This window comes from Apostichopus japonicus, chromosome 5 (assembly GCF_037975245.1).
Source record: "Apostichopus japonicus isolate 1M-3 chromosome 5, ASM3797524v1, whole genome shotgun sequence".
NCBI lineage: Eukaryota > Metazoa > Echinodermata > Holothuroidea > Aspidochirotida > Stichopodidae > Apostichopus > Apostichopus japonicus.
Window position 1 is genome coordinate 22,531,790 of NC_092565.1, and position 26,148 is coordinate 22,557,937.

The 26,148-nt window shown below is 36.8% G+C and overlaps 1 protein-coding gene across 3 annotated transcripts in view; it reads left to right on the forward strand.

The window, feature by feature from the left end:
* The window catches only part of LOC139968072 (suppressor of tumorigenicity 14 protein homolog), a 44,578-nt gene that overhangs the window by 10,267 nt on the left and 8,163 nt on the right, over nucleotides 1–26,148 (forward strand). For all 3 annotated transcript variants that reach the window (XM_071972416.1, XM_071972415.1, XM_071972417.1), the window contains exons 4-5: nucleotides 17,746–17,957; nucleotides 19,003–19,122. In XM_071972416.1, coding sequence (XP_071828517.1) covers nucleotides 17,746–17,957; nucleotides 19,003–19,122 — 332 coding nt within the window. The remainder of the gene's footprint in view (nucleotides 1–17,745; nucleotides 17,958–19,002; nucleotides 19,123–26,148) is intronic.

The window sequence follows — 26,148 nt, forward strand, 5'->3', positions numbered from 1 at the left end:
ATCACCAGATTTGTGACTTTACTTTATTAAATCATGATATGACAACAGGATCCAATTATGGCATCTTATATTACAAACACTTAACAGCCTTAAGCACTCGTTTGTCTAAAATTTCTTCTGCAGTGGGTGTCTCGTGTACCGCATACATGCATATCATACATGCTCTAATGTTTTAGAAGAAGTACATGATATCAACGATATTACAAGCTGTGATCATGCAATTAAAATCAATGACAGCAAAACCCTGGATGAATAAACAGACTGACCTATTGACCAATCACGTTGCAGAAGACGGAGATTTAAGGCGCGTAATGAAGCGCCGATTTCATTTTGTGTGACTGTGTATATAGAGACAAATGTGGACGTGAACCCATGATCGAAATATGTAACATGAGAATGACTCATTGGCTTTGGTTTTGAAGATTTTTGAAAGGAAAAGCTAATAAGTATCATGTGAAGCGCCATATTGAAAGTCAAGTGGATTGAATGACATAATCTGATTTGTTTTTGTATATGCTGTGCATTTTAATCAATAACAGCTGTATTTGCAAAAGATTTGTTTTCTCTTCAGTACGGATAAAAAGAACTATGTTTAATCAATATGGCCAAAACAATATATATATCTTGAACAGTTGCGCTTTGCTTCAATCAAAGCTCTGCTGCATGTATGGTTGTTCAGTTTGTTTCATGGCACTAAACAGCTGTGTTCGCGAAAAAAAAGGTTTCGCTCTACAACTACACACTGGAGAAACTGTCTGGGCAAGTTAAGGGTTTTGTGTGACTGATATGTCTCTGTGTGCAGCCTGCATGGGTTGTGACTAATTGCTTAACCCAGTTTAGTGGTTATATTTTCTAGATTAATATCCATTTTTTATTCTTTAAACCTGTTTTCATTAGACCTTTTGTCTAACCTAATTTGCATACATGGCTTACTTGTCATCACGTGATCGAGCATAGTAAAGAAGTGATGAGATTACACGACGGAGCCCTTTGATGATACATTTATAATATACTACATTTATATATTGGCATATTACATTGATCCATGGGTTCCCTGCAATCTGTCTGTCGTCTGATATCGTCACGTTATATGATTTCTGTTATTCTTCAATACCCTAGTTTATTTACGATATATCATATATCCACTGAAAAAAACATTAGTGTTTATAAAATATAACGAAACAAAATATGTGATATTAGTTACAAGTGACGTGATTGCGAATTCTCGAGTCACGGATAACCTTTTCGTTAATATTATATAGACACATTAGCAACCATCTGTTATACACGCTGTGATATTGTTATCATCCTCTATAACATTTCGTTCGGTGATTTCTAACATTCTGTATTCAAATGAGTACCGATAGTATGTGTTTCAGCATCTCGCGATGAGTGAACACTGCCTTTAAGGTACAAATGAATCAGCTATAGGCATGTATAAATTATGTTACACAGGCTATATAGTTTACAACTTCACGCACTGTAATATTTCTGACAATAATAATTGTCCCTTGGCATATCTATTCCAAACCTGACAAATTTATATTCGAACGGTACATGAGGTTGTTCAATGAGTCTCTCGAAAGCCTATAAATATTTTAGAGTTCGACTTAAGATGCGTTTGGTATTTTGGGAATGTTTTTTTGAGGACGGTATGACGTTATCCTACAAGAACATTAAACCGTGTTGTGTTACTATTCCAATTTCCAACCAGCTTCACTTAAAAATCTAGTGGAATGGCTCTGGTTTGGAATGTTCTAGGTTTAAAAGTATATAAGAAAAGAACATGAAACTTGAGTATTGAATATGAAACCTCCATCCCAGATTCGTTTTTGTAAAGTTATAGTCTAGGTTATGGGTACTTCTGCATATTAATGTGTGCTTAGTCTATATATGCTGATGATTGTGAGGTGTGGGTGACTGTGTTTAGGAAGTAACATACACTTTCTCTAGACAAATTACTGCTTCTGTTCAGTGTCAGATGGCGACAGAGGATATGCTACTAAAATACATTGCTTCAATATAGAAAAAGGAAAATAACACAGAAGAACAGTATATAGTATTCTGATGTCAGACGATACTTCGAAAGGTCTTTAATCCAACAGTTCACTTTTTTTCTGACTAAATTAGCAGTAGAGCGCATAACGCACCACCTGCCTTCGTATCGAATCCACAGTAACTAATATAGTTCAGTATTCCCATAACATATATAACTATGAAGTATTTTGGTTTGTCCAACAATTTCATATGTATCATATCTTGTATGAATATTGCAAGCACTGCCTTTACAGTGTCCTTTATATCTATATCTATATCTGTATATAATAAATATATATGAGTTTTAAGAAACGATTAAAAAATTTGGCTAGATATGTGCGTAATATAATGCACAACGTGAGGCATATCGTCCTAAGTGTTATCAGTATTGGTTCCAATGTTTATTACGCTGAGACTGCTAGAAGTTTTCAAAAGCATGTTTTTTCGGAGTCTCTGACAATCCAAACTGTTTCCCCAGACATTCATTATAGGAATAATACTCTATAATCAAGTCTATATTGAGAGAAAGCGGTTGCTGAGGATTGCAAATAAATATTAATCATTATTTCACTGCTAAGCATATTTGCATGGAGACAGTACTGATGTTCGTTTAACTGTAACTTTAGGGGGGAGTAGGGGGAGTAGGGGGAGAGGTGCCGGCGGGTGGGGGCCGGGGGGACGGTGCTGGAAGCAGCAGAGTAGTGTAGGTAACGCGTACACTGCACTTGTATCATTGTATGGGAACAAAGTCTCGTCCACGAGGACAGCATCCAATCGTTTGACCAGACACAAATAACCCGTTTCAAACTGTTCAAGATTCCAATTGCGCACATGTCGGCGCGCATGCGTGTTGTATAGTTCTTGATAAGGTGAAGTGATATGTATAAAAGAAGCACACGCTTTAAGATTTGTAGCTTGTACACAGTGCCGCATACATAGGGAAGTGTAACCTGGGCAGTTGAAGCAACAGTTTGCGTTTGGTTGGAAAGTTTTTAACAAAACCTATCGAGTATTAGCCTACTCAAATTATAAGGTGATAATTTGCAACAAAGTGAGATTAAAGAGAAAATAATGCCTAAATACGTTTGGTTATCGATTGTTGACGCCCAGACTATCTTCCATACGTATAGGCCTTATTTAATCGCATATGAAAAGCCTAGTATTCACTTAGTTGAAATGAACGTATCGTTGACTGTTGAAGTTTATATAGTATCGTTGAGATTACGTTGTTTGGGATTTTAATATCAAATAGCATCAAAGACCAATTCAACTCAAAAAGCTGTTTCTCAGTATTTTCTCGATACCGTAAACGAGTTACCCAACTGCATAGTCCACTTTACACCGTGAAGAGTGTGTGTTAGTTGATCTGTACAAGTAACGTACTCCATATCTGCATAATTTATGAATCAGGAGAGATTTAATCAACCGCGTATAAACTGAAGGTTAACACAGGAGTTTATTTACTTTGCGTATACTATATAAATACTATTAATTCTAAAGAATAAATCGTCACACTGTGGGAGTTTTCAGGATGGTAGCTCTCCCCCCCCCCCCTTTTTTGGTTGGATTGCATGATTTTCCTGCTTCCTTGGAGTGGAATCCTATCAATTTAGCTCCAAAATAGAGGTTTAGAGCTACTTTTTAACGAGACGAAATTCTAATTCCGTAAATTGAAATCCAAGACTCCTGAAAAGAGTGATCATTCTGAATACTTTCAAATTCTGAATTCTGCACTCAGTGAAATTAATACTTGGCATACTGGTGTGACATACAGCTGAAGCCTTGGAACGCGGAAGCTTAATTATTATGTCGAGCTTATACGAATATATAGTCTTTGGACGCCTGCACAGATCTTAAAGCCTTGCGTGTGTGTGTATGTGTGTGCTTTGTTTGAACTGTATGGAATTCTGTTCTACTTGAACTAAATGAATCTCTGACGTCATAGAGCATGTATTTTGCAATGCCATCCAAGGGAAAGCCACTCCAAATGCACATTTTGCCAGCAGCTAGTAGGTTTCTAAGAAAAATAACCCAAGATAGAGATGCTGGGCACGTAAACCAAACCACTTGATCCACTCTTGAACCCAGTTTTTGCATGGATACAACATGTATAACCGCGTGATTATTACGTTAAGTGGGTATCTCGAGGTCTCTTCAAACAGAACAGATGCTAGACATGATCTTAGCCATTAGCTTAGCCGAGAAGCTAGCAGCCATCATGACACATCTCGAGTGATTCGTGCGTTTGAGCATCAGAGCTCACTGCCATACAATTTAGTGAAGTGTGCACAGGGAGGGGGAGCGGAGATAGGAATCTCTCCCATCTCCCATTGTCAGGTCGAGGGACAATGATTCAGTCGGTGGATTGTTTTCGCATTCAGCGGATAAAGAATACGACTACTACTACTACAGGTGTACCCCCCCCCCCCCCCTCTTTGTCAGTCGCAAACAAATTCCTTGTTAGGAAATCGCCTCAGAATGCACCATTTGACCCCCTTCAATACGAAATGGCTTCGGTGATCCCCAGGGCAGCACCCCTCCCAATTATTTAATATCTTTAATTGCCACCTACCCTCCGACAAAAAGGTTCAGCCTATATGCCTCAAGATTCGAGGGAAATTCTGAACTTATTATTATTTATTAGCTCAACCTCAGAATGCATAATTTGATTTCTGAATTTTAATTTTCCGTGTAATTACCGCTACCCCCCCCCCCCCGTTCATATAAACTTGCTTAAATGTACTCAGGGCGGGAGCCCTCCTTATAAGCCCTAAGTACAGCCCCTTACCTAACTCAATCGGGAGGAAATTTTCATCCCACCCTCAAGCTTGCCCACCCTTCCCCCCCCAATATCCTGTCCCTCATCACGCCACTGAGACATTTATTTCAGGCTAATTCAGTGTTGATTGTTCTTCTTCTCCATGATATTATTAAGCTATAATGGATAATATTAATATTGTGTGTATGCTATCGAAACACGTGCCCCTCTGATTCTATATATCATACAGTTAACATCACGTGCAATTTACAGACTGACGTGAATCTCAATATAGGGAGAGACAAGTAGCGACAGTGTACATTAAGTTAATGCAAAATATTTTCGTCGATTTTACTAACATTTGACAGGGTTTTTGTTTTTTGTTTGCGGGAGGCCGATACTCACGTTTATTACAATGCAGCAGCACATAAGCAAATATTCTGAGATTTCCATTTCTGCAGTCTTTACATTGTGATCAGAATAACTGTACAGAGAAATTTGACTGAAAATGAATAACAATAAGAATATTTAGCATGTCAGTAATGAGCTTAAGATAATCTCTAGAGGCCAGGTTTTCGTTTTTTTTTTGGCTTCTCTCAAAAAAGAAGAAAAAGTAGCATACACAGTTTTAGTAAGTTGTGCGTACACAAAACAAATATAGCCCTACACTGTATCCTTCCGTAGAACATTTTACATATGTATTATACAGTGTTAAGTTGCATGTGTGAAAGTTTGAAACGAATGACACGCCCACATCTTTATTACACTCACTCATACGTGGCTTATTAATTACTTCTTTATATACAACTTGCAAAAGATCATGAAAAAAGATCAAAGAATCCTGGAGCAATACGATATATTAACGAGTGTTATTAAATATAATAATAATAATGCATGTCTCGATGTACATAAAGGAAGCAATATCCATACATTTGATCCATCTGTGGTATCGTTTACCCATGTGTTTTAGCTTTAAGCTGTGTGAAGGTTTGAAAACGAAATGTTTTATTACACTCACCCATGCGTGGCTTATTTTCTTGGGACTGTGTGGAACTGTGTGACATATTAACCAGAATTAGAACAACAAGTAATGTATCAATTTACTTAAAAATAATATTAAACAGAGATAAAGAACATGGTTTATCCAGGAGAGGAGTAATCTAATACCTTTCGAAAATACATTTTTTTTTTTTTTTTTTTTAATTATTGCAACATGTGATATCGATGATGTAAGGAACACACCTCGTTTTTTTTTCGACTGGTTATATTATGTGCGTGGGTAAATTTTCTCGTTATACGTGTGTGTATATATATATATATGAAATGATGGATGCTACATCTACTGAAGCTGCTCGCAGACGACCATGACCTTGCAAGGCCTGATGGATGTTTTTATCCCCGATAGCGGCTTGTGCATGGTTTTTACGATCATGCTCGATTTATCACCTGCACGCGTGGGAATTCCAATGTGACGTCGGCCAGTCCAAGCTGCAAGGGGACGAGTTTTGGGTGTAGGCCTATCTCAGATGACTAGTTTGCTAAAGGATGAGGAACCTTCAACCAATATGTTTAAGCAAATCATGATAGGCTAAATGAACATTCTGTTAGAGAACTGAACGATTGACAGCCCATTGCTTAGTTTCTGCTTTTTTCTTTTTAATTTCCTTTAAAGACAAAAATATATACAGGACTTTCATATAAGACTTAGATAGACTACCGTACTTGTTGTATGACATGTAGAATATAACGTGTCATGTAGGACCTATACCCTATACATGGCTTAACACATATATAGCTGCTTTAGTACAACCTACGCGTGTTATAAGATATAGGCTCTATAGCCTAATATCTTTATAAGATGCACAGCCTATACTATAGGTTACATATATTGATAGGATGTATAAACTATATGTTGTTAGGACAGACAAGATATAAACTCATCGTTATTCAAATATATACAAAAAAATCATGACAAGCACGAAAAGATATTTCTAGAATATGTTATAGGAAGTGTTAGCAAATCAGGGACGTAGCCAGGGGGGGGGAGCAGGGGGAGCGACCGCTCCCCCCCTTTCAGTGTCGGAAAAAATGTTTAAAAACTGTTGTTTTTTTAGCATGGTATTTTGTCAGTGCTCTTTTCATCTTGAATACTCGTCAGGTCAATTAACTCAATTATAATCGTAGTAACATTCACACCTACTGATTCAACTACTTACTTAGTTTGGCAGATGCAATTAGCTAAATTTAGCCTATAGCCTATTACAAGCCTACAGTTGGCCACTGCGTAATAAAATACATATTGCCTACCTAACCGCACTCTATGGAATGTCACAAACCGTATGCACAACAACGTTGACAGCGTTCGTTCTCATCCTTTCTATGATTCGTCCTAAGTTGTTGCACGAACAGCATGTTATGAAGCTAAGCTAGCAATCGTACGTGATACGCACTTCCTATAAATAATTATTACACTGCTAATACACTGCGATAACGATATTTGTTTTTAGGCCACTGCATATCTGGCTATATTCCAAAATATTATATTATATTGTCCATCAGTTAAGTTGGTCAAATGTATTAAAGTCCAGACATTGGACAATAAACAAGAATCATCCTACTTGAAAAATTGTAAAAGAGCACTATGTTTGTCTTTCTGATATATTATGGAAAAGAACATGTAAAAGAATTCAAAAAAGGAAACAAAATCTGCTGATAATATGATATCATATGATCAGGGGCGTAGCCAGTATGTAGCACTGTGGGCACGGGCCTACACTTTTTTTGGCCAACTTATCTTTTTTTAGAAACACCCATATTTCAAATCCATAAGCTTGCTGGACGAGTTTAAGAGTGTAGACAGGAATAACTATTGAAATGAACGTAGCAAGAATATGGCTTAATTAGGTGACCTAGTCTTCTAATTTAGGCTATCATTTCTATCGCGTGCCGTTTCATTCAACACTCTACCCGCCGAAAAAGACTATAGGATCCGATCTTGTCAGTGTTGTAACATCTAGTTAAGAACCTGTTTACGCAGATAAATTTCAGTTGAGAAAACAGTTGAGAAATTTGAATCAGATGGCAATCGTCGGATAGCTCTCGCCTTCTCTTATTAGGCTAACTTAAACATTGACAGTTGTATCAAAGACAATTACTGGCTATAGTTGTATCTAAGACATGTCTGGCCTATCTATATATGTAACTACAAGTATCAGCAGTTGAAAATTAAGACTACTCTGTACATGTACCTTGCTAATTTTAAATACATTATGTATTATTGAATTATGTAACTTGTTTGTTTTTTTGGTTGAAAAGTGATATTGAATGAGGTGTCTCAAGTTAACAAGAGGCCATGGAACCAGCATGAACACTCGGGAAGGGCCGTTTCCGGCCATCTGGGGGGTTTGTAAAACCAAAAATTTTCTTGTACGCTCCGCGCCAACCGATGGTGGCGCTCCGCTCAGATAGTCGTGCCTAAATTTTTGAAAATCGATATCAATCGCAAAAAGTGCCCCCCCCCCCTTTCAAATTCCTGGCTACGTCGCTGTAGCAAATGCAGCACGAAAAAATGTGACTAATATATGCGTCTATCTCATTTAATGCATAGCAGTCAGTTGAATGGCTTGTCGTCTAAAATGTCTTGATTGGTTGATGTAACTTCTCGTAAGATTACATTACATCAAAGAACGTGATATTGAAGCATTGTTAATGTAGCTGTCATAAGGCGTGATGTTGTGTATACATTCCGCGTAGAGTGATATAATATGTGGGCACTTCAATTGATACATGTAAAGCCCTACACCTGGTTCCACGAGAAATGATAATAAACCGGTCTTGCACTTGACTAAGATCCCGCCTGTAATTTATCGGCCGTGAATATAAAGTTATATACCCACGGGCAGGAAACTAGGTACATTAATGAGTTCATATTCATTTTACCTCCGGAAGACATGTCAGATGCTTGAATAAGAACACAAAGGGACGGATACGGGGATCTGGTACCTCCCTGGTGACAGGCAGTTGCATCAAACAAGGGTCAGATGGTATGATGATGGAGTAGAAAACAACGGGAATGGAAGAAGAGAGAGAGGGGGGAGGGTGATAGCCATCGTGATAAAAACTCTGCATTGAAAAATAACAGTTGATTAAGTGCTATGGTCGAGTGGAAAAAGGGAGTGTTATTGTAAATCAACAATTGAACCTTGCATCTGAGAGGTTGAGGGTTTGATTCTGGCCAGCTATAATAAGTCGGGGTTTTTCATCTGTGAGAATTCAACAATTTTCACCATCTAAAATAGTGGCTTTCGAATGCTTAAACTGGATTGCCACCCGTCATGAAGTGCAGATGTATGGGGCTGCTTATAGCGTCGCATATTAACTGCCTTAGACCAGTCCAGTTCATGCATACACTATAGCATTTCATTGACAGTATAGTTATATGTTCCCTTAAAACTTTGGACGATTCCATTTACCCATTTATTTATATCCTACCCAATATAGGTTAAATAAAACTCGAGAAAAGTTTCATTTAATTGTTTATGTTGGTAATACAGACCTACTTAGAATTGAATTTGTATCAATTTGAGTTCCTGAATAACAAATGTTCCCCTTTGAGGCGATTTGAGTCACCCATATATTTAAATCCTCTCAAAGAAGGTCAAAATGAAGTTCAATAAATGTTTCCTTTAATTGTTTACATTCGTAATACAGACGTACTTGGGAACGAATTTGTAGCAATTTGAGTACCTGAATAACTAAAGTGTTCCTCCTTTGAGGCGATTCGAGTCACCCATATATTTAAATCCTCTCAAAGAAGGTCAAAATGAAGTTCAATAAATGTTTCCTTTAATTGTTTTCTTTCGTAATACAGACGTCCCTAGGACTTAATTTCCAGGAACTTGAGTTTTAGAATATGAATGACATCAATCGATAGCTTGGAAAACATGAATTTAAAAAAAATACCCATTTTCATGATCACAATCACGGCTGTTTTTATTATCCAATCTTGGCAGGTATAATCTACACAAAGTCAACTTGGCTGTGCTATTGTAAATTGTATTCTGTCGACGTTTTATAGAATAGGTTACATGAATAACAAATAAAACAACTGGTGCTCGTGTACCAGCTAAGGTGGGAATTTATACAATTGCTGTACTGAGTAAGCATTTTTATAAGTGCACTGTACTTAATTGATACACGAAGTACTATGTACTATGTGCGAAAAGGTATATATACTGAGAGAGCACTTACTTAATATGAGTATGTGAATGATACACGATGTCATTGTATGTAGACATTTACTACACTGGGAGAGCATTTACTTTATGTGAGTATGTGAATGATACACGATGTCATTGTATGTAGACATTTACTATACTGAGAGAGCACTTACTTAATGTGAGTATGTGTATGATACACGATGTCATTGTATATTTAGACATTTACTATACTGAGAGAGAACTTATTTAATGTGAGTATGTAAATGATACACGATGTCATTGTATGTAGACATTTACTATACTGAGAGAGCACTTACTTTATGTGAGTATGTGTATGATACACGATGTCATTGTATGTAGACATTTACTATACTGAAAGAGCACTTACTTAATGTGAGTATGTGAATGATACACGATGTCATTGTATGTAGACATTTACTATACTGAAAGAGCACTTACTTTATGTGAGTATGTGAATGATACACGATGTCATTGTATATTTAGACATTTACTATACTGAGAGAGCACTTACTTAATGTGAGTATGTGAATGATACACGATGTCATTGTATGTAGACATTTACTATACTGAAAGAGCACTTACTTTATGTGAGTATGTGAATGATACACGATGTCATTGTTTATTTAGACATTTACTATACTGAGAGAGAACTTATTTAATGTGAGTATGTAAATGATACACGATGTCATTGTATGTAGACATTTACTACACTGAGAGAGCATTTACTTTATGTGAGTATGTGAATGATACACGATGTCATTGTATGTAGACATTTACTATACTGAGAGAGCACTTACTTAATGTGAGTATGTGTATGATACACGATGTCATTGTATATTTAGACATTTACTATAATGAGAGAGAACTTATTTAATGTGAGTATGTAAATGATACACGATGTCATTGTATGTAGACATTTACTATACTGAGAGAGCACTTACTTTATGTGAGTATGTGTATGATACACGATGTCATTGTATGTAGACATTTACTATACTGAAAGAGCACTTACTTAATGTGAGTATGTGAATGATACACGATGTCATTGTATGTAGACATTTACTATACTGAGAGAGCACTTACTTTATGTGAGTATGTGAATGATACACGATGTCATTGTATATTTAGACATTTACTATACTGAGAGAGCACTTACTTAATGTGAGTATGTGAATGATACACGATGTCATTGTATGTAGACATTTACTATACTGAAAGAGCACTTACTTTATGTGAGTATGTGAATGATACACGATGTCATTGTTTATTTAGACATTTACTATACTGAGAGAGAACTTATTTAATGTGAGTATGTAAATGATACACGATGTCATTGTATGTAGACATTTACTATACTGAGAGAGCACTTACTTTATGTGAGTATGTGTATGATACACGATGTCATTGTATGTAGACATTTACTCTACTGAAAGAGCACTTACTTTATGTGAGTATGTGAATGATACACGATGTCATTGTATGTAGACATTTACTATACTGAGAGAGCACTTACTTTATGTGAGTATGTGAATGATACACGATGTCATTGTATATTTAGACATTTACTATACTGAGAGAGCACTTACTTAATGTGAGTATGTGAATGATACACGATGTCATTGTATGTAGACATTTACTATACTGAGAGAGCACTTACTTTATATGAGTATGTGAATGCTACACGATGTCATTGTATATTTAGACATTTACTATACTGAGAGAGCACTTATACTTTATGTGAGTATGTGAATGATACACGATGTCATTGTATGTAGACATTTACTATACTGAGAGAGCACTTACTTTATATGAGTATGTGAATGCTACACGATGTCATTGTATATTTAGACATTTACTATACTGAGAGAGCACTTATACTTTATGTGAGTATGTGAATGATACACGATATCATTGTATGTAGACATTTACTATACTGAGAGAGCACTTACTTTATGTGAGTATGTGTATGATACACGATTTCATTGTATGTAGACATTTACTATACTGAGAGAGCACTTACTTAATGTGAGTATGTGAATGATACACGATGTCATTGTATGAAGGCACTTACTATATTGAGAAAGCACTTACTTTATGTGAGTATGTGTATGATACACGATGTCATTGTATGAAGACATTTACTATACTGAGAGAGCACTTACTTAATGTGAGTATGTGAATGATACACGATGTCATTGTATGTAGACATTTACTATACTGAGAGAGCACTTACTTTATGTGAGTATGTGAATGATACACGATGTCATTGTATGAACACACATTTACTATACTGAGAGAGCACTTATACTTTATGTGAGTATGTGAATGATACACGATGTCATTGTATGTAGACATTTACTATACTGAGAGAGCACTTATACTTTATGTGAGTATGTGTATGCTACACGATGTCATTGTATGTAGACATTTACTATACTGAAAGAGCACTTACTTTATGTGAGTATGTGAATGATACACGATGTCATTGTATGTAGACATTTACTATACTGAGAGAGCACTGATACTTTATGTGAGTATGTGTATGATACACGATGTCATTGTATATTTAGACATTTACTATACTGAAAGAGCACTTACTTTATGTGAGTATGTGAATGATACACGATGTCATTGTATAGACATTTACTATACTGAGAGAGCACTTACTTTATGTGAGTATGTGAATGATACACGATGTCATTGTATAGACATTTACTATACTGAGAGAGCACTTACTTTATTTGAGTATGTGTATGCTACACGATGTCATTGTATGTAGACATTTACTATACTGAGAGAGCACTTACTTAATGTGAGTAGGTGAATGATACACGATGTCATTGTATGTAGACATTTACTATACTGAGAGAGCACTTACTTTATGTGAGTATGTGTATGCTACACGATGTCATTGTATGTAGACATTTACTATACTGAAAGAGCACTTACTTTATGTGAGTATGTGAATGATACACGATGTCATTGTATATTTAGACATTTACTATACTGAGAGAGCACTTACTTAATGTGAGTATGTGAATGATACACGATGTCATTGTATATTTAGACATTTACTATACTGAGAGAGCACTTACTTTATGTGAGTATGTGTATGATACACGATGTCATTGTATGTAGACATTTACTATACTGAAAGGGCACTTACTTTATGTGAGTATGTGAATGATGCACGATGTCATTTTATGTAGACATTTACTATACTGAGAGAGCACTTACTTCATGTGAGTATGTGAATGATACACGACGTCATTGTATATTTAGACATTTACTATACTGAGAGAGCACTTACTTAATGTGAGTATTCGAATGATACACGATGTCATTGTATGTAGACATTTACTATACTGGGAGAGCATTTACTTTATATGAGTATGTGAATGCTACACGATGTCATTGTATATTTAGACATTTACTATACTGAGAGAGCACTTATACTTTATGTGAGTATGTGAATGATACACGATGTCATTGTATGTAGACATTTACTATACTGAGAGAGCACTTACTTTATGTGAGTATGTGTATGATACACGATGTCATTGTATGTAGACATTTACTATACTGAGAGAGCACTTACTTTATGTGAGTATGTGAATGATACACGATGTCATTGTATGTAGACATTTACTATACTGAGAGAGCACTAACTTTATGTGAGTATGTGAATGATACACGACGTCATTGCATACACAAAAGATCAACATAAGACTGGAGTACCCCTGACAGAGATACACCGTTGTAAGGCTGGAGTACCCCGGACAGAATTAAACATAAGACTGGAGTACCCCTGACAGATATAAACATAAGTTTGGAGTACCCCTGACAGAGATAAATATAAGACTGGAGTACCCCTGACAGAGACAATATTAGACTGGAGTATAAAGTATTTCCCTGATTAGATCTAAAAACATCAGAGGCGACTGGGCTCCGCTCAAATCCTCACGGTCGGTGGAAGTACTTTATAAGTCTTACCCTCCTCCAGCTACGATTCTGCCGACGATGAGAATGATGATGAAGATGAAGATAATGTTTACCGTCTGTTTCTTCGCGCCTATTCCAATCTGTCCTTCGCCAATATGGAAGCTTCATGTAATACATATAATGGACAAACCTTTACGTCACAATACACAAGGTGTCAATAATTTGATAAACATTTTCCAGTTGAGTCGAAAAAGGAAAACATAATTTAACGTTCAGATTGAAGGGTTGAAGAAATCTTTTAAGTTGATTTATAGTTGCCTCTTGCTCTAAATATACGTAAATAGACCTACGCAGCAGCGAGGAGAGCGGCTTTTCCGTATACACAGCATGTCGATCAGTGTATTATTATTATTATGCAGCGTCAAGTTCATGCTAGTATTTTATTATCATTATTTTAGAAAGGAACATTGGAATTTAGAGCGGTCTTGGTTTGCAACAGGAAGTCAGGGTGACAAGATAAACTGCAGTGTCAATTACAATTTAGGGACACCATACCCATACGTCATTCTACCTTTGTGCATGAAAATATTTCTGCTGCAATTATGTTGCTGTAGGGATGGAAGAATGTAACGAAACCTAAATTGCTCATGGGGATGGGGAAGGTTGTAAACGAAACCCTTTCTTATTCTAAGTGGGTAATCATATCTTTGGCAACAGGAACTTTAACATAGTGAGAATTTGGCAGTACATTTGTCAATTAAACATACTATTTACCACATATTGAATGTTTGATATTGATAAAATCATCGCCCGTTTAATTGTCTACATTTAATGGTGACAACATTAACATAACATTTATGTAACACTTACATTACACTTGCACTACATTTACATTCAATTTACTGTACACTACATTCATTACCATTGTATTTATAGAACTCTTAACCAACATGAAAACAATATTGACATTACATTTACAGTACTTTCGTTCCGTCGCTGTTGGTCATGATGTAACAAGCATACAACATAAAATCAACGGATCGTACATGAAATTAATATTAACATGAAATCAATATGATGTGAAGCATAACCTGACACGCTATATATACCGTTATAGTTGCAGTTGCGTTAAACGTACAATCGAAAACTATAGATTGGCAACAGCGGGAAATCAAAACCCGGACATAATATATACTCTCACAAGACTAGTGTAGTGTCTGAGCAAAGGGTGTTCAGTTATATAGAAGTAACGCAACCCTGTTCTAAGCCTCCTCTCGGCCATTAATCAACAAGTATTTCCTTCTCCAGGGTACAAATACTGTGCCGAGTCACCACGAATTAGCATCCATCCTCCCCCTCAAAATATGCTGAGATATACTTGTTGACATTTTCTTCTCAGTCGCTTTTAAAGGTTACTATATCATATAGTTATGAAATGTGTAATTAAACCGGTTTCATTTCTGAGACACAAGCAATTTTCTTTTGATTTCTGTAGTTAGTATCGGATCATTATTGAATTACACAAAAATGATTTGATTTAACTTGATAATTTCAATATGGTATAGATAAATGTAAATATCGAGTGGATTTGTTGTTGTATAATAATTTAACTTTTCATTAAAAAGTATTTTCGTTCTCTTTTTAAGTGCGTATACTTTGGATGTTTTCAATGATATTCTTAGTATACATGTACCCACATATTTACATATTTACAAATTCTCCATTTACTGAGAAGTATGTCGTATCATTTCTTCTTTCATATGAAGAATATCTCTTGAAACCTCCCTCCCCCCTCCCCCCTCCCCCCTCCCCCAAAAAAAGCAGCAATTGCTAATCCATGCTGGACATTGATACGTGTATAACTACATATAGGTTCTATACATTATGCAGTATGACATTGAAGAACGCGACAAATTAATGAGTTCACTTTCACCGAATCCCATCGCGCATAGATTTGATACAAACCTACCTCTTTCCTTATTCAACTAGACCCAAAATCAATCATCTTTTACACACCAAAAGAGAAGGGAAAAAAGGGAAATAGCTTAAATTTGACTCACCCGAACGTTGAGAAAATGTATACAAATTTAAATTAAAATTCGATAGAATATTACTTTCGCCCTAACCCCCGAGGACAAAATACATTGCTAATATAAAAACACCACAGAGTTATAATTACACATACATATTCAAAGAAATTAAATCACACCTTGTTTCATCTCGAAAACGGTATTTGAGGACTACGGAGTTTTTAAGGTGACTCTAAGATATTGAGATAAATGTATCAAAAACGTAATATCTTTGTAGCCAGAAATTAGGATAATAGGATGCCCATTATTTCATATTCGAATATTTGGACGTGAAGAAAATGAGATATTATAAATACGTTACATAAGTTGAAATTTAAATATCTCAAAATTAAGGAATTCAATTAGTAGTATGATACACTGCTAAGATGTTTTAAAGTGATTAAGATAGAAGAATACTTAATGTTTTAACATCTGAACATAAAAGATATTGACATTTCTCACTTCTCAATTCCTTAATGTCAAAACTTCTGTAATATATTAATATCTAGCCACAAAGATATCAAGATATTGAGATATTTAACTCACATCTCAATATCCCAATGTTACCTAAAAAGCTCTGTAGAGGAAAAAACAATAGAAAAGATGGAAGCGACATACGTAGCTTATGAAGCTAAGAAGCGTGTGATTTGGAACTTACGGTCATCATGGTATATAACTTATAATATTTGGTGATTTCTGTATGCCAGTCATGTAAGGATCAGCAGTATACTAGACAGTGGAATTGGGATATGACTTAGCTATGTTATGAAGAAATCGATGCCGATATAAAGGTAGTATATAGATGTAAACAAAATCCCCTCGAGATTCTTGTTGAGGAAATTTAAACCATATTGATAGCATAAGATATTGTGTCTCCTGTCTATCAACATTGGTTAATTAATTAAAGGGGAAAATATACAGCTGTAATATTGTGTAATTTTAGGTCATATCATAAGGTAATATTTTGCAATATTATGTAAATATGATATATCGGGTATAAAATATTCAGAAATATGGATGTGATAATAGTATATCAGTGTATACTTATGTTGCAGCTATTGATGTGATAATCTTTCCGTTGGCTGTTGTGACAGAAGATGTTGACAATGGTGATGATGGTGTTGTATGTTTTAGGACGTTATCGTCGGCGTTTATGGTGTGACGATGTTGGCAGTGTGGTATGACGGTGTTGGTATGACGGTGTCGTTGTTCTTTCTGTAACGATAATAACATCATTGGTTTTGAAGATGTTGTCGGTGTTGCTTTGAGGATGTTTTTATTCGTGGTGTTGCTGGTGGTGTCCCCTTTGGGTGATGATGATGATGTACATCATTGTCATCATCGATTGTCGAAAGAGAAATCATCGATTGAGGATTTCTGTTGATATAGTATTGTTTAATGTTGTTTTTGCAAAATGCTGCTGATAATTAAAATGGAGCTCGTGTTGCAGGGGCGCAACTAGCAACCCCTTTTTTTGTATTTGGGGAGAGGGAGATGAGATGTCATGTCCTCCAGGAAGGGATCGAAAGGGGACGCGTCCCCCCCCTCCCGTTTGTATATATGTCTATAATCCGGGAATTATTTATTGTGACACTTTGATGTTCCTCGTCGTTCCCAGACATAAAATACCCCAAAAACTAAATAAAAACACCTATGAAAAGCTAAAAGTTCAGTTTGATTTCATCCTTCTTTATGACAGATCTTGTGAAAACGATGCCCTTTTTTTGTACGATGGTGTCGAGGATCCGGAGAAACTAATGACCGAAACAATCCATGGACTCTGTGGTGAATCTCTCTCTTTACCGAATTATTTTACCACGACTGCCGGAGATCTCACCATTAAATTTAGGACCGATTACGCCAATGAAGCAGGAGGCTTTACGATGTTCGTCACGCCATTTTCTAAAAATGGTAAACGATTTTTCACTCTTTTTTATTTCCGTTTAAGAATGATGAAAGTATTTATAAATAAATTCTCCTTCTTATGAATTTATGATTGACATTTTTGACAACGTCATAGATTTTCCAACCGGCTTCTGGAATTGTCTGGAAGAAAATAGTTATGTATATACAACGGGGCTAAATATGAATTGCTTGAAAACGTTTCTATGGTTACGAATTACGCCACAATTAGTTTTCATTTTCTTTCTCAAAGGATAAAAGGTTGGCTGTTTGGATGTTCCTCCCCCCACCCCCTCCCCAACCATTTTGTTGTTGACTAAAATATATGTTAACCAAATATGACATCGCTACATAAAATTCATTATAATTATGTAATGTCTAATACGCATTCAATTATTCAGTTACATTCATATAGTCTTCTAGAAGCAATTCCGTAGATCTTAATCGTATAATATTTGAACTAATTATGCAGTTTCAATATTTGAGAGTCAAAATAACTCTGTTTCTTATAATTACTGCTGACATTTTTGGCAAGCTAAAGCTTCCGTAACATCCGACTTATACTGATGAGGTATAACGTACTCCATATAAATGCCCCAAATGAATTACATGCTCAATCGTCAACGTAATGTGGTCTCTCTATAAGTCCTTGTAGAAGTTCTAACTTGCTTAACCAAACCCTCATTGGATAGCTGACAAGCTGGGCCATTTTCATGGCCCCTTCAATTTTTCATATCATTGCCAAGTAGACTGTTCGCTATGAGCTAGGCACCAAAGCCCCCCCCCCCCCATCCCCCAACTTATACACAAGCGTCTTTACTCAGCGGTAAACACTTTTTGTGCGTTGGCTCATGAAGGCTTTAAGTATAGTCGGATGGTTTCTTCAACATGATCTTCAATTTTGACCAAGCGATCTCGTTTAGTTTCTGGTACACGTTCTGAAACTATCATTAATTGCACGTCAATGTTTATTCATGTAAAGTTAACTCAAGTTGTTATAATACTGCAGGATAATTTCCCAACTTTTGATTTGATTTTCCCTTAACCTTTACAGAGGAATGTGATGGCGGATTCCAGTGTTTGAAAGATAAAAAATGTATGACACCAGATGCAAAATGTAATGGAGCCAATCAATGCAAAGATGGATCTGATGAGCCTAAAAACTGTAGACTAGGTAATATCAAATTCATGATCATTTTTCTTGTTCATTATCATTTTTCTATATGCCAAGAGGAGAAAAAAAAATCGATTTCACAGTTACGTGTAGTATAAATAGATGTGCCATTATGATTTTTCTTTGTTCTCTACGATACATAAAGCCATAATTTGCCCAAGCACTTGCAAAAGCCTGTTTTCTAAGAGAATTAGGGTAATTTGCAGTTTTAGAGTGTTAAAAGTATGCGTCTATACATGACGAATGCTCGCGCAATTGTTCAATAAGTGACTAAATATGACAACCACTGACATTACTTTGTCAAAGTACTTTTGAGGTTATCAATCATAGTAACGATTCACACGATGCTAATCATTGAGACAAGCTTTATGCTTTAAAATATTATCCTTATATATTTCACTTCTAGAACACACTTGCCTATACATAATCTAAGACGCACTTCTATAGCTATTTGCATTGTCTCGTCACGTGACTGATCGCGTCCAATGGCAGTTAATACGGCCCACGCAAGACTTCAATCTGGCCCGCGAAATATAACGGCCCACAAGTTTGCACAAATAGGGTGTTTGTGCCCTTCAATGTGTTAGGCTTGAACATCATATACCGGCCTATCCAGCTGGATACTGCTCAATCTTGGTATGATATAAGGCTTCCATGTTTTCGGCTGGATGAAGAAAGTTTGCCTTTTACTAATACGAATGCATGGTGAGTGGAGTCACCTTGCCGAGTCGAGTCATTACCAGTGACTCGAGTAGAATCATTGACTAGAGTCACTGTTTTATCTAAATGGGGGTGAGTGGGGGGGGGCAGGGGGAGTTACCCAACTCCCTTTATTCAAAGGCTTGACGTGGCTCTAGTCATTGCTCTTTACAACACTGGTAAGTGTAAAGGCTGTATTCAAACAAGAAAGATCTTTTCTCGCAGAGAAGGAAAGATGTTTTTACTTTTATTTATGGATTTATGTACGTATTTATTGATTTGGTTTGATGAATAGAGAACTACCGAAGGATACGTCATCTTCATTAGTCTGATACTGGCGTCTTAGTCTGGTACAGTAGATGTGGGGAGTGGGTTAGAGGGGTGGGTGATGGGGATTAATTCCATTAATAATGTCAAACTTAAAACGTAAAAGAAAGAAAACGTTCCATTGTTGAATGACGCCTCGTAACGCCTCGTAACGCCTCACACCATAGGGAGAATGTGATGAGAGACTGAAACCTCTGGAAAGGTGCTTTGTTCACCCAAGCCTATTAGTGCTGCTCTATTTAAGGTGGGATTATTATCCTTAATCACAGTTTCATTATTAAAGCATTGGCCCCTCTAATCTGATAAAGATGGATAAAATAGGGACACCTAAGTGCCTAAGGTTTTGTTACAAACCTGTGCAGAGCCGGCAATCTGAGTTTTTTTCTTTCTTTGGTTCGATAATAATATGAGTCCTCCTGAGTATACTGCGTCACGGCTCAAATTTGGCCGCGGAGGAGGATGTTGGATAAAATTCTCTTATAAATACTGTAACTTTTGTACAAACGTACACTTACATGACACCCGATACACACATAGAACCCAGTATACTAGTACTGTAAATCTTTAAAAAAAAAGAGGTTTTGTACCTCATTTACAACTGGATCGTGCTATAAATCGGTAGCATGTGCTATTAGGATTACAGTAAGAACTGCGAATATGTGTCCAGTTCAAATCCAGTTTGATGCATTTCTTGGGATTACACATATCCTCAGTTCTTACTGTAAACCTAATTCCACATGTTACCGATTTATCAGATTTATCAGCACGATCTAGTCTTTACTGTGGTACAAAGCTTTTAAGTTTTACAGTATAGTTACTGTAATCAGTGGCGGAGCTAGGGGTTTGGTCAAGGGGGGGGGGAGGCGAGAATGGTCTGTAGGGGCGCTTTCGACACTATCTAAGCGAAGCGCCACCACAGGTTGGCGCGGAGCGTATATAAACAATTTTTGAGCAAAGATACTCCCTAGATCGCCGGAAATGACCCTTTCTTGGCCTTGCTAATTTGCAGATAAACGAAGAAAAATAGGTGTCATCGCCAACAAAATGTGACAAATGTCAATAGTTAGATGAGAGCGCAATATAAAAGTCAATAATCGCGAATAAGTAAAGAGTGGTAAAAAGCTGAAAAGGGCGCCAGCAGTCCATTTGAGTCCGTCAGGGGGGGGGGGGCATCCGCCCTCCTGACTGTATAGACGCTCCGCCACTGACTGTAATCTATATGTGAATCGGTTGCGTGATGAGAACTGTTCACATGGTTGAACCAGGGAGGTGTTTGATGGTCAGGAAGAAGTCTCTTACACCTCACTGGTCCAGTATAGGAGGAGGGAGACATTACTTATTGTACACAAAAAAATAGCTTAAACATAGCAAGAATGCTACAAACTAATTAGAGTCTTCAATTAACGTCATTGCTATTTGCATTGTTGCTGGATAACACAAAGTGTGCAAGTGCTTAAAGGCATTGAAGACTCGCCCCAAACCGCGTACCGCGCTCTGAAAAAGTTACATTTCCGTTGCTTGCAAATGACGTTTTCTTCTTGTCGCTACAAAATGCAGACAGTAATGAAACGTGATACCTTGTTATCTTTTATCTAGACATGAGATGTCCACGCTGCTATGTACACTGTGTTGTATGTATTGACCGTAGCTGTATGTATCGACTGTACACTAGTGTCTAATTAACGACGGTAGCAAGCTGTGTGTGTATTTTCTGGGATCGATGGTGGTGTCTAACACTTCTGTTACACCTCATTCGAAACTAGGTCAGATTACCGGCATGAGACGTTTCTTTGTGCGCGAGTCTTCACACCCTTTAATTGGAAAGACAGGAGGAGTGGGTGGTGTGGGGGGGGGGGGGGGTGGCACACGATAATCAGGTAAAAATATTCTTAATGACCCCTACCATCCGTTGCGTCGACACTGAAAACAAACTCCCTAGATTTTCGGGTTTGAACAACAACAAAAAAACTATTTCTAATGAAGCCGGAAGAGATTTAAATTCTAATCTCCTTTACAGCTGGATTTTCCTCGATGATAAATTGCGAGATGATAGATAAGCATATAAGGTAACAGTCTGAACCGAGTCTACGGGGCCAGAAAAGCAAACATAGCGAAGAAAGTCTGAAGAAAGAAAAGAAAAAAAAATAAGCGAGTATACATTACTTGCACTATCTCAGGCGCTGCAGGATGTGTGTACCCTCACAGTGATTTAATATTTTTGCTCATCCAATCAACTTGATTGGAAGACTCAGATGTCTTTCTGTCTCTCTGTCCTCTCTTGACGTACATTTATGCAGAAGGTAGTCGCTTAAGGACTTCTTTCCTTCTCGTCTTCAGTAATCAATTAAAGTTAACCCCATCTGTGACTGCCATGTTGGTCTTTTGTGGCTAATCCAATATGTGACTCTGAACAAATGGTAAAAACTATAAATTCATTTAACTGTTTACGTATTCCCTACGGTGTAGCTCTCTGACAATTAACCTACTTCGGCCGAACCACGAGACCGGACCAAAAAAAAAAAAAACGTTTGCTCGATTATAAGGAAGGTGAATATCTTTAAGTTAGGAAGAAGATTGAAATGTCAATTGCATTGTCGGTAACCCTATACCAACATCCATCAAACCTTTAGTTATGTTAATGTCTTCTTTGTATATTATACAAACTTAGTAAGAAGCTGCTGTGTTCAGCCAGTTGGGAGACAATTTCCTAATGCTAACACCTCTCTAAACTGTCTTCCCATATCATGCTTCAAAGCACTCTTATTGACAGTACAAACAGTTCCTAACCTTTATCTGATAGAAACATGATATTCATACTGCTCATACTGACACTACGAGTGCTCTAAAAGCGGGACATGACAGTACAGTGCAGAAAGAAATGTCCCAAGTGGGTGCTGTGTCCAGTCTGATGGTCATGCCGCTGCTGAGAACGGCCCGCAGTTTATAGCGTAAGCAGATGGGTAATCAATCCACGTTTAACATTGTAAAGTTTCAAGCCAACCCCTTACTCCAGTTTCCAGCAAAAGTAACTTGTATAGTGATTTCGCCCGATTCTAATACGCAAGACAGATTATAGTCCCCACATATATCGCTGTAACGACCGGATAGTTTCGTCCGGGCTCCAAATTAGACATTTGCTTTTGTAAACTCTTAATTCCAAAGATTGGAAATTCACTCGTTCAGACGTGTCCATGTTGACCATTACTACCGAGGAGTGAATTTTGGACTTGTCAAAGAGTGACTTCACCTAAAAGTGAATCTAAACGGAGGATGAGGGGAGGGGGGGGGGTCCGAGACTGATTTCACTTTTTAGAAGTAAGAATGTACTTGAAGGTAGGATATAACATACCTTAAAAAAAGTATTTATTTTGATCAACTTTTCTTTTTTGTACATCCATTGAGTCCGGTAGCAAGGAATTCTGAGTTGAGGGAGGTGGGGATGGGGGGGGGGGCGGGGGAGCACCAAGAAATTAAGGAAGGGCACTGTATTTGTGGCCTGAAACTTGTAAAGTTTGATGGTGGCACAAATAGGGGCATATTACTCTTCGTAGGGACACGCACCTCCTCTCGAAACGTTTTCATGTTTTCATGTCAGGCATTCTGTTTAACCGATTTACATATTCAGAGCTTCCAATTTAAATATTTAATTTAACTAGCGTATATAATTTTATGCACACCTGCATGCAGTACATTAAACAGAAGAAAGAGAATCTTCACTTTGTCAACAAATACATTTACAAAGAGACATTATCAAATGAACCATGGAAGAACAGACAATAATAAGATAATAATTCATATTGATCAATTACCAATGCATAATTGTAATATATAGGAGCGATACAAACTGTGTTACTATAAACATATAGACCCAAACAGGCGATAATTCACTTATTCTGAGACTTTACTCTCCAATGTGCTTCAACTCACTTGCGTTCAAGTTGTACTTTTCAGGACCTTTATTGAAACAACATTCCTGACAGATTTAGCCACACTTCCTCCTCCATGGAGTACCAAGGCCCCGCTAAAGGCATCTCTCTACATCTTAACTATATATACGCGTGCTTCTGTAGGAAAATTATCCTTGAAGGTTTTAATGCACACGAGCACAGACAGTCTGTAATCATAAAAAACCCATATGATCTGGGCGCTTTGACCTTTCAAGAAGCTCTCGTGATATTTCACAGATGGAATATACTCCTGTATAGTCAACCATGCCTCTTAAATTAATCAAAAGAGAAAGAAGGAGAAGAAGATGGAGTAGAAGATGAAGAAAAAAAGAAAGATCATCACCTCTAGGGTAACTAAAAGTTGTAACCATAACAATTGCAGGAAATGTTTATCATACCCCGATGACAGCCAATTTGCGATCGCACTCACAGAGAACTGACGACAGAGTGATAGGCTAATCAAGATGGCCGTGCGTTACTAGGCAACACTTTACCTCCGGATACATACATCTGAATTTTTCATGGAGCGTTGACGAGGTCAATTAAACAGACGATGATGACCTCCTTATAGTGATGTAGACACGTCGCCAACGAGTAAATAAGTACTTTGACTTATAGGGAAGATAACGATTTCACTGTTTGATGAAATTTCGATGCGCTAAAATGATGCTGGTAGCCCCCCCCCCCCCCACCTTCCCACCCCACCCACCACACCAATCTTGCATTTATACCGACACATTCCCATTCGCCTCTCTCCAATTGTTGGGTCAATGATCTCGTTTGTACTATTAATAAGGTGATATCGTCAGGTTCAGTGGTAATGAGCCTCACTATAATCAATATCTGGAACATATCCAGCTCCACTCTATATCAACAAAGAATATACGTACAGGTTTACTATGATCCTGTGGTACGTCTGTATAAGCTTAAGGTTTTTATGTACACTTTGAGAACTCGCAGACTAGGTTTCAAGTTTTCATGCATCGCTTGTCAAATATTGTAACACAATATATATAGTTTCTATTCAAGTCCAACTAATGAAGATAGATATATGACAAATGCAAACACTACCAGTTGGTTTATGCGGAAAACCGTAATTAATCCACTGTTCACTTTATCGAGGTCACTCTGTAAATCTCATCCTAAACGTGAAGAACTTTAACCTTCGGAGGATTAAGTTGACATTTTAACAAACATTTAAGACGAATTCTGCCTCCTTTTTAGAAACTGTTTAGAACGTCTCTCTTTCTCTTTCTGACGAGACTCTGTACACAAAATATTCAGAAAAGGATGTATGGCATATGCATTTACAAGGCTACACAAATATTGACTTAATGTCACTTGTCAGCTTTGACTGCAGATAGAGACCTTGGGAGTCCATAGTAAATTTGCACAGTTTACCTAACAAAAAGGGACATGAATAATGACTAGTTCAATCTCAACAACACGTTCTTCACAGGGTTAATTGAACTTATAGTCAGTTAGAACTTTCCCCTCTATATTTCTTTATATATATATATATATATATATATATATATATATATATATATATATATATGTAAAGTTGGTTGGTTGGCGTCTATCTTGGCGCAGAGTGCTCTTTGTCCAGTGGACAGAGCGGAATATATGTTGATACTAGTTGAGACTAGTGGAACACTAGTAGTTGTAACTCGGAGTTTCGCGCGTTTTAGCGATCGTCAGACAACTGATATATATATATATATATATATATATATATATATATATATATATATATATATATATATATATATATATATATATATATATATATATATATATATATATATACATGACATATACACATGACAAATGAATTTCTTAAATGTTTCAAAAAAAAATATATAAACCAAAAACAACAACAACAAATTCCCGATGCATCAGTAAAGCCAAAAGCAATACGGGTAACGTGAAAGTCTGATGTAATTTCAAGTAAATTGATTACCTCGGGGTTGCATAAATTAAATTATTTGCTAAACTGAATTCATACCTGGAAGACGTTTCTCTCTGGTTTAGTTGTCATGGAGATAGTTAT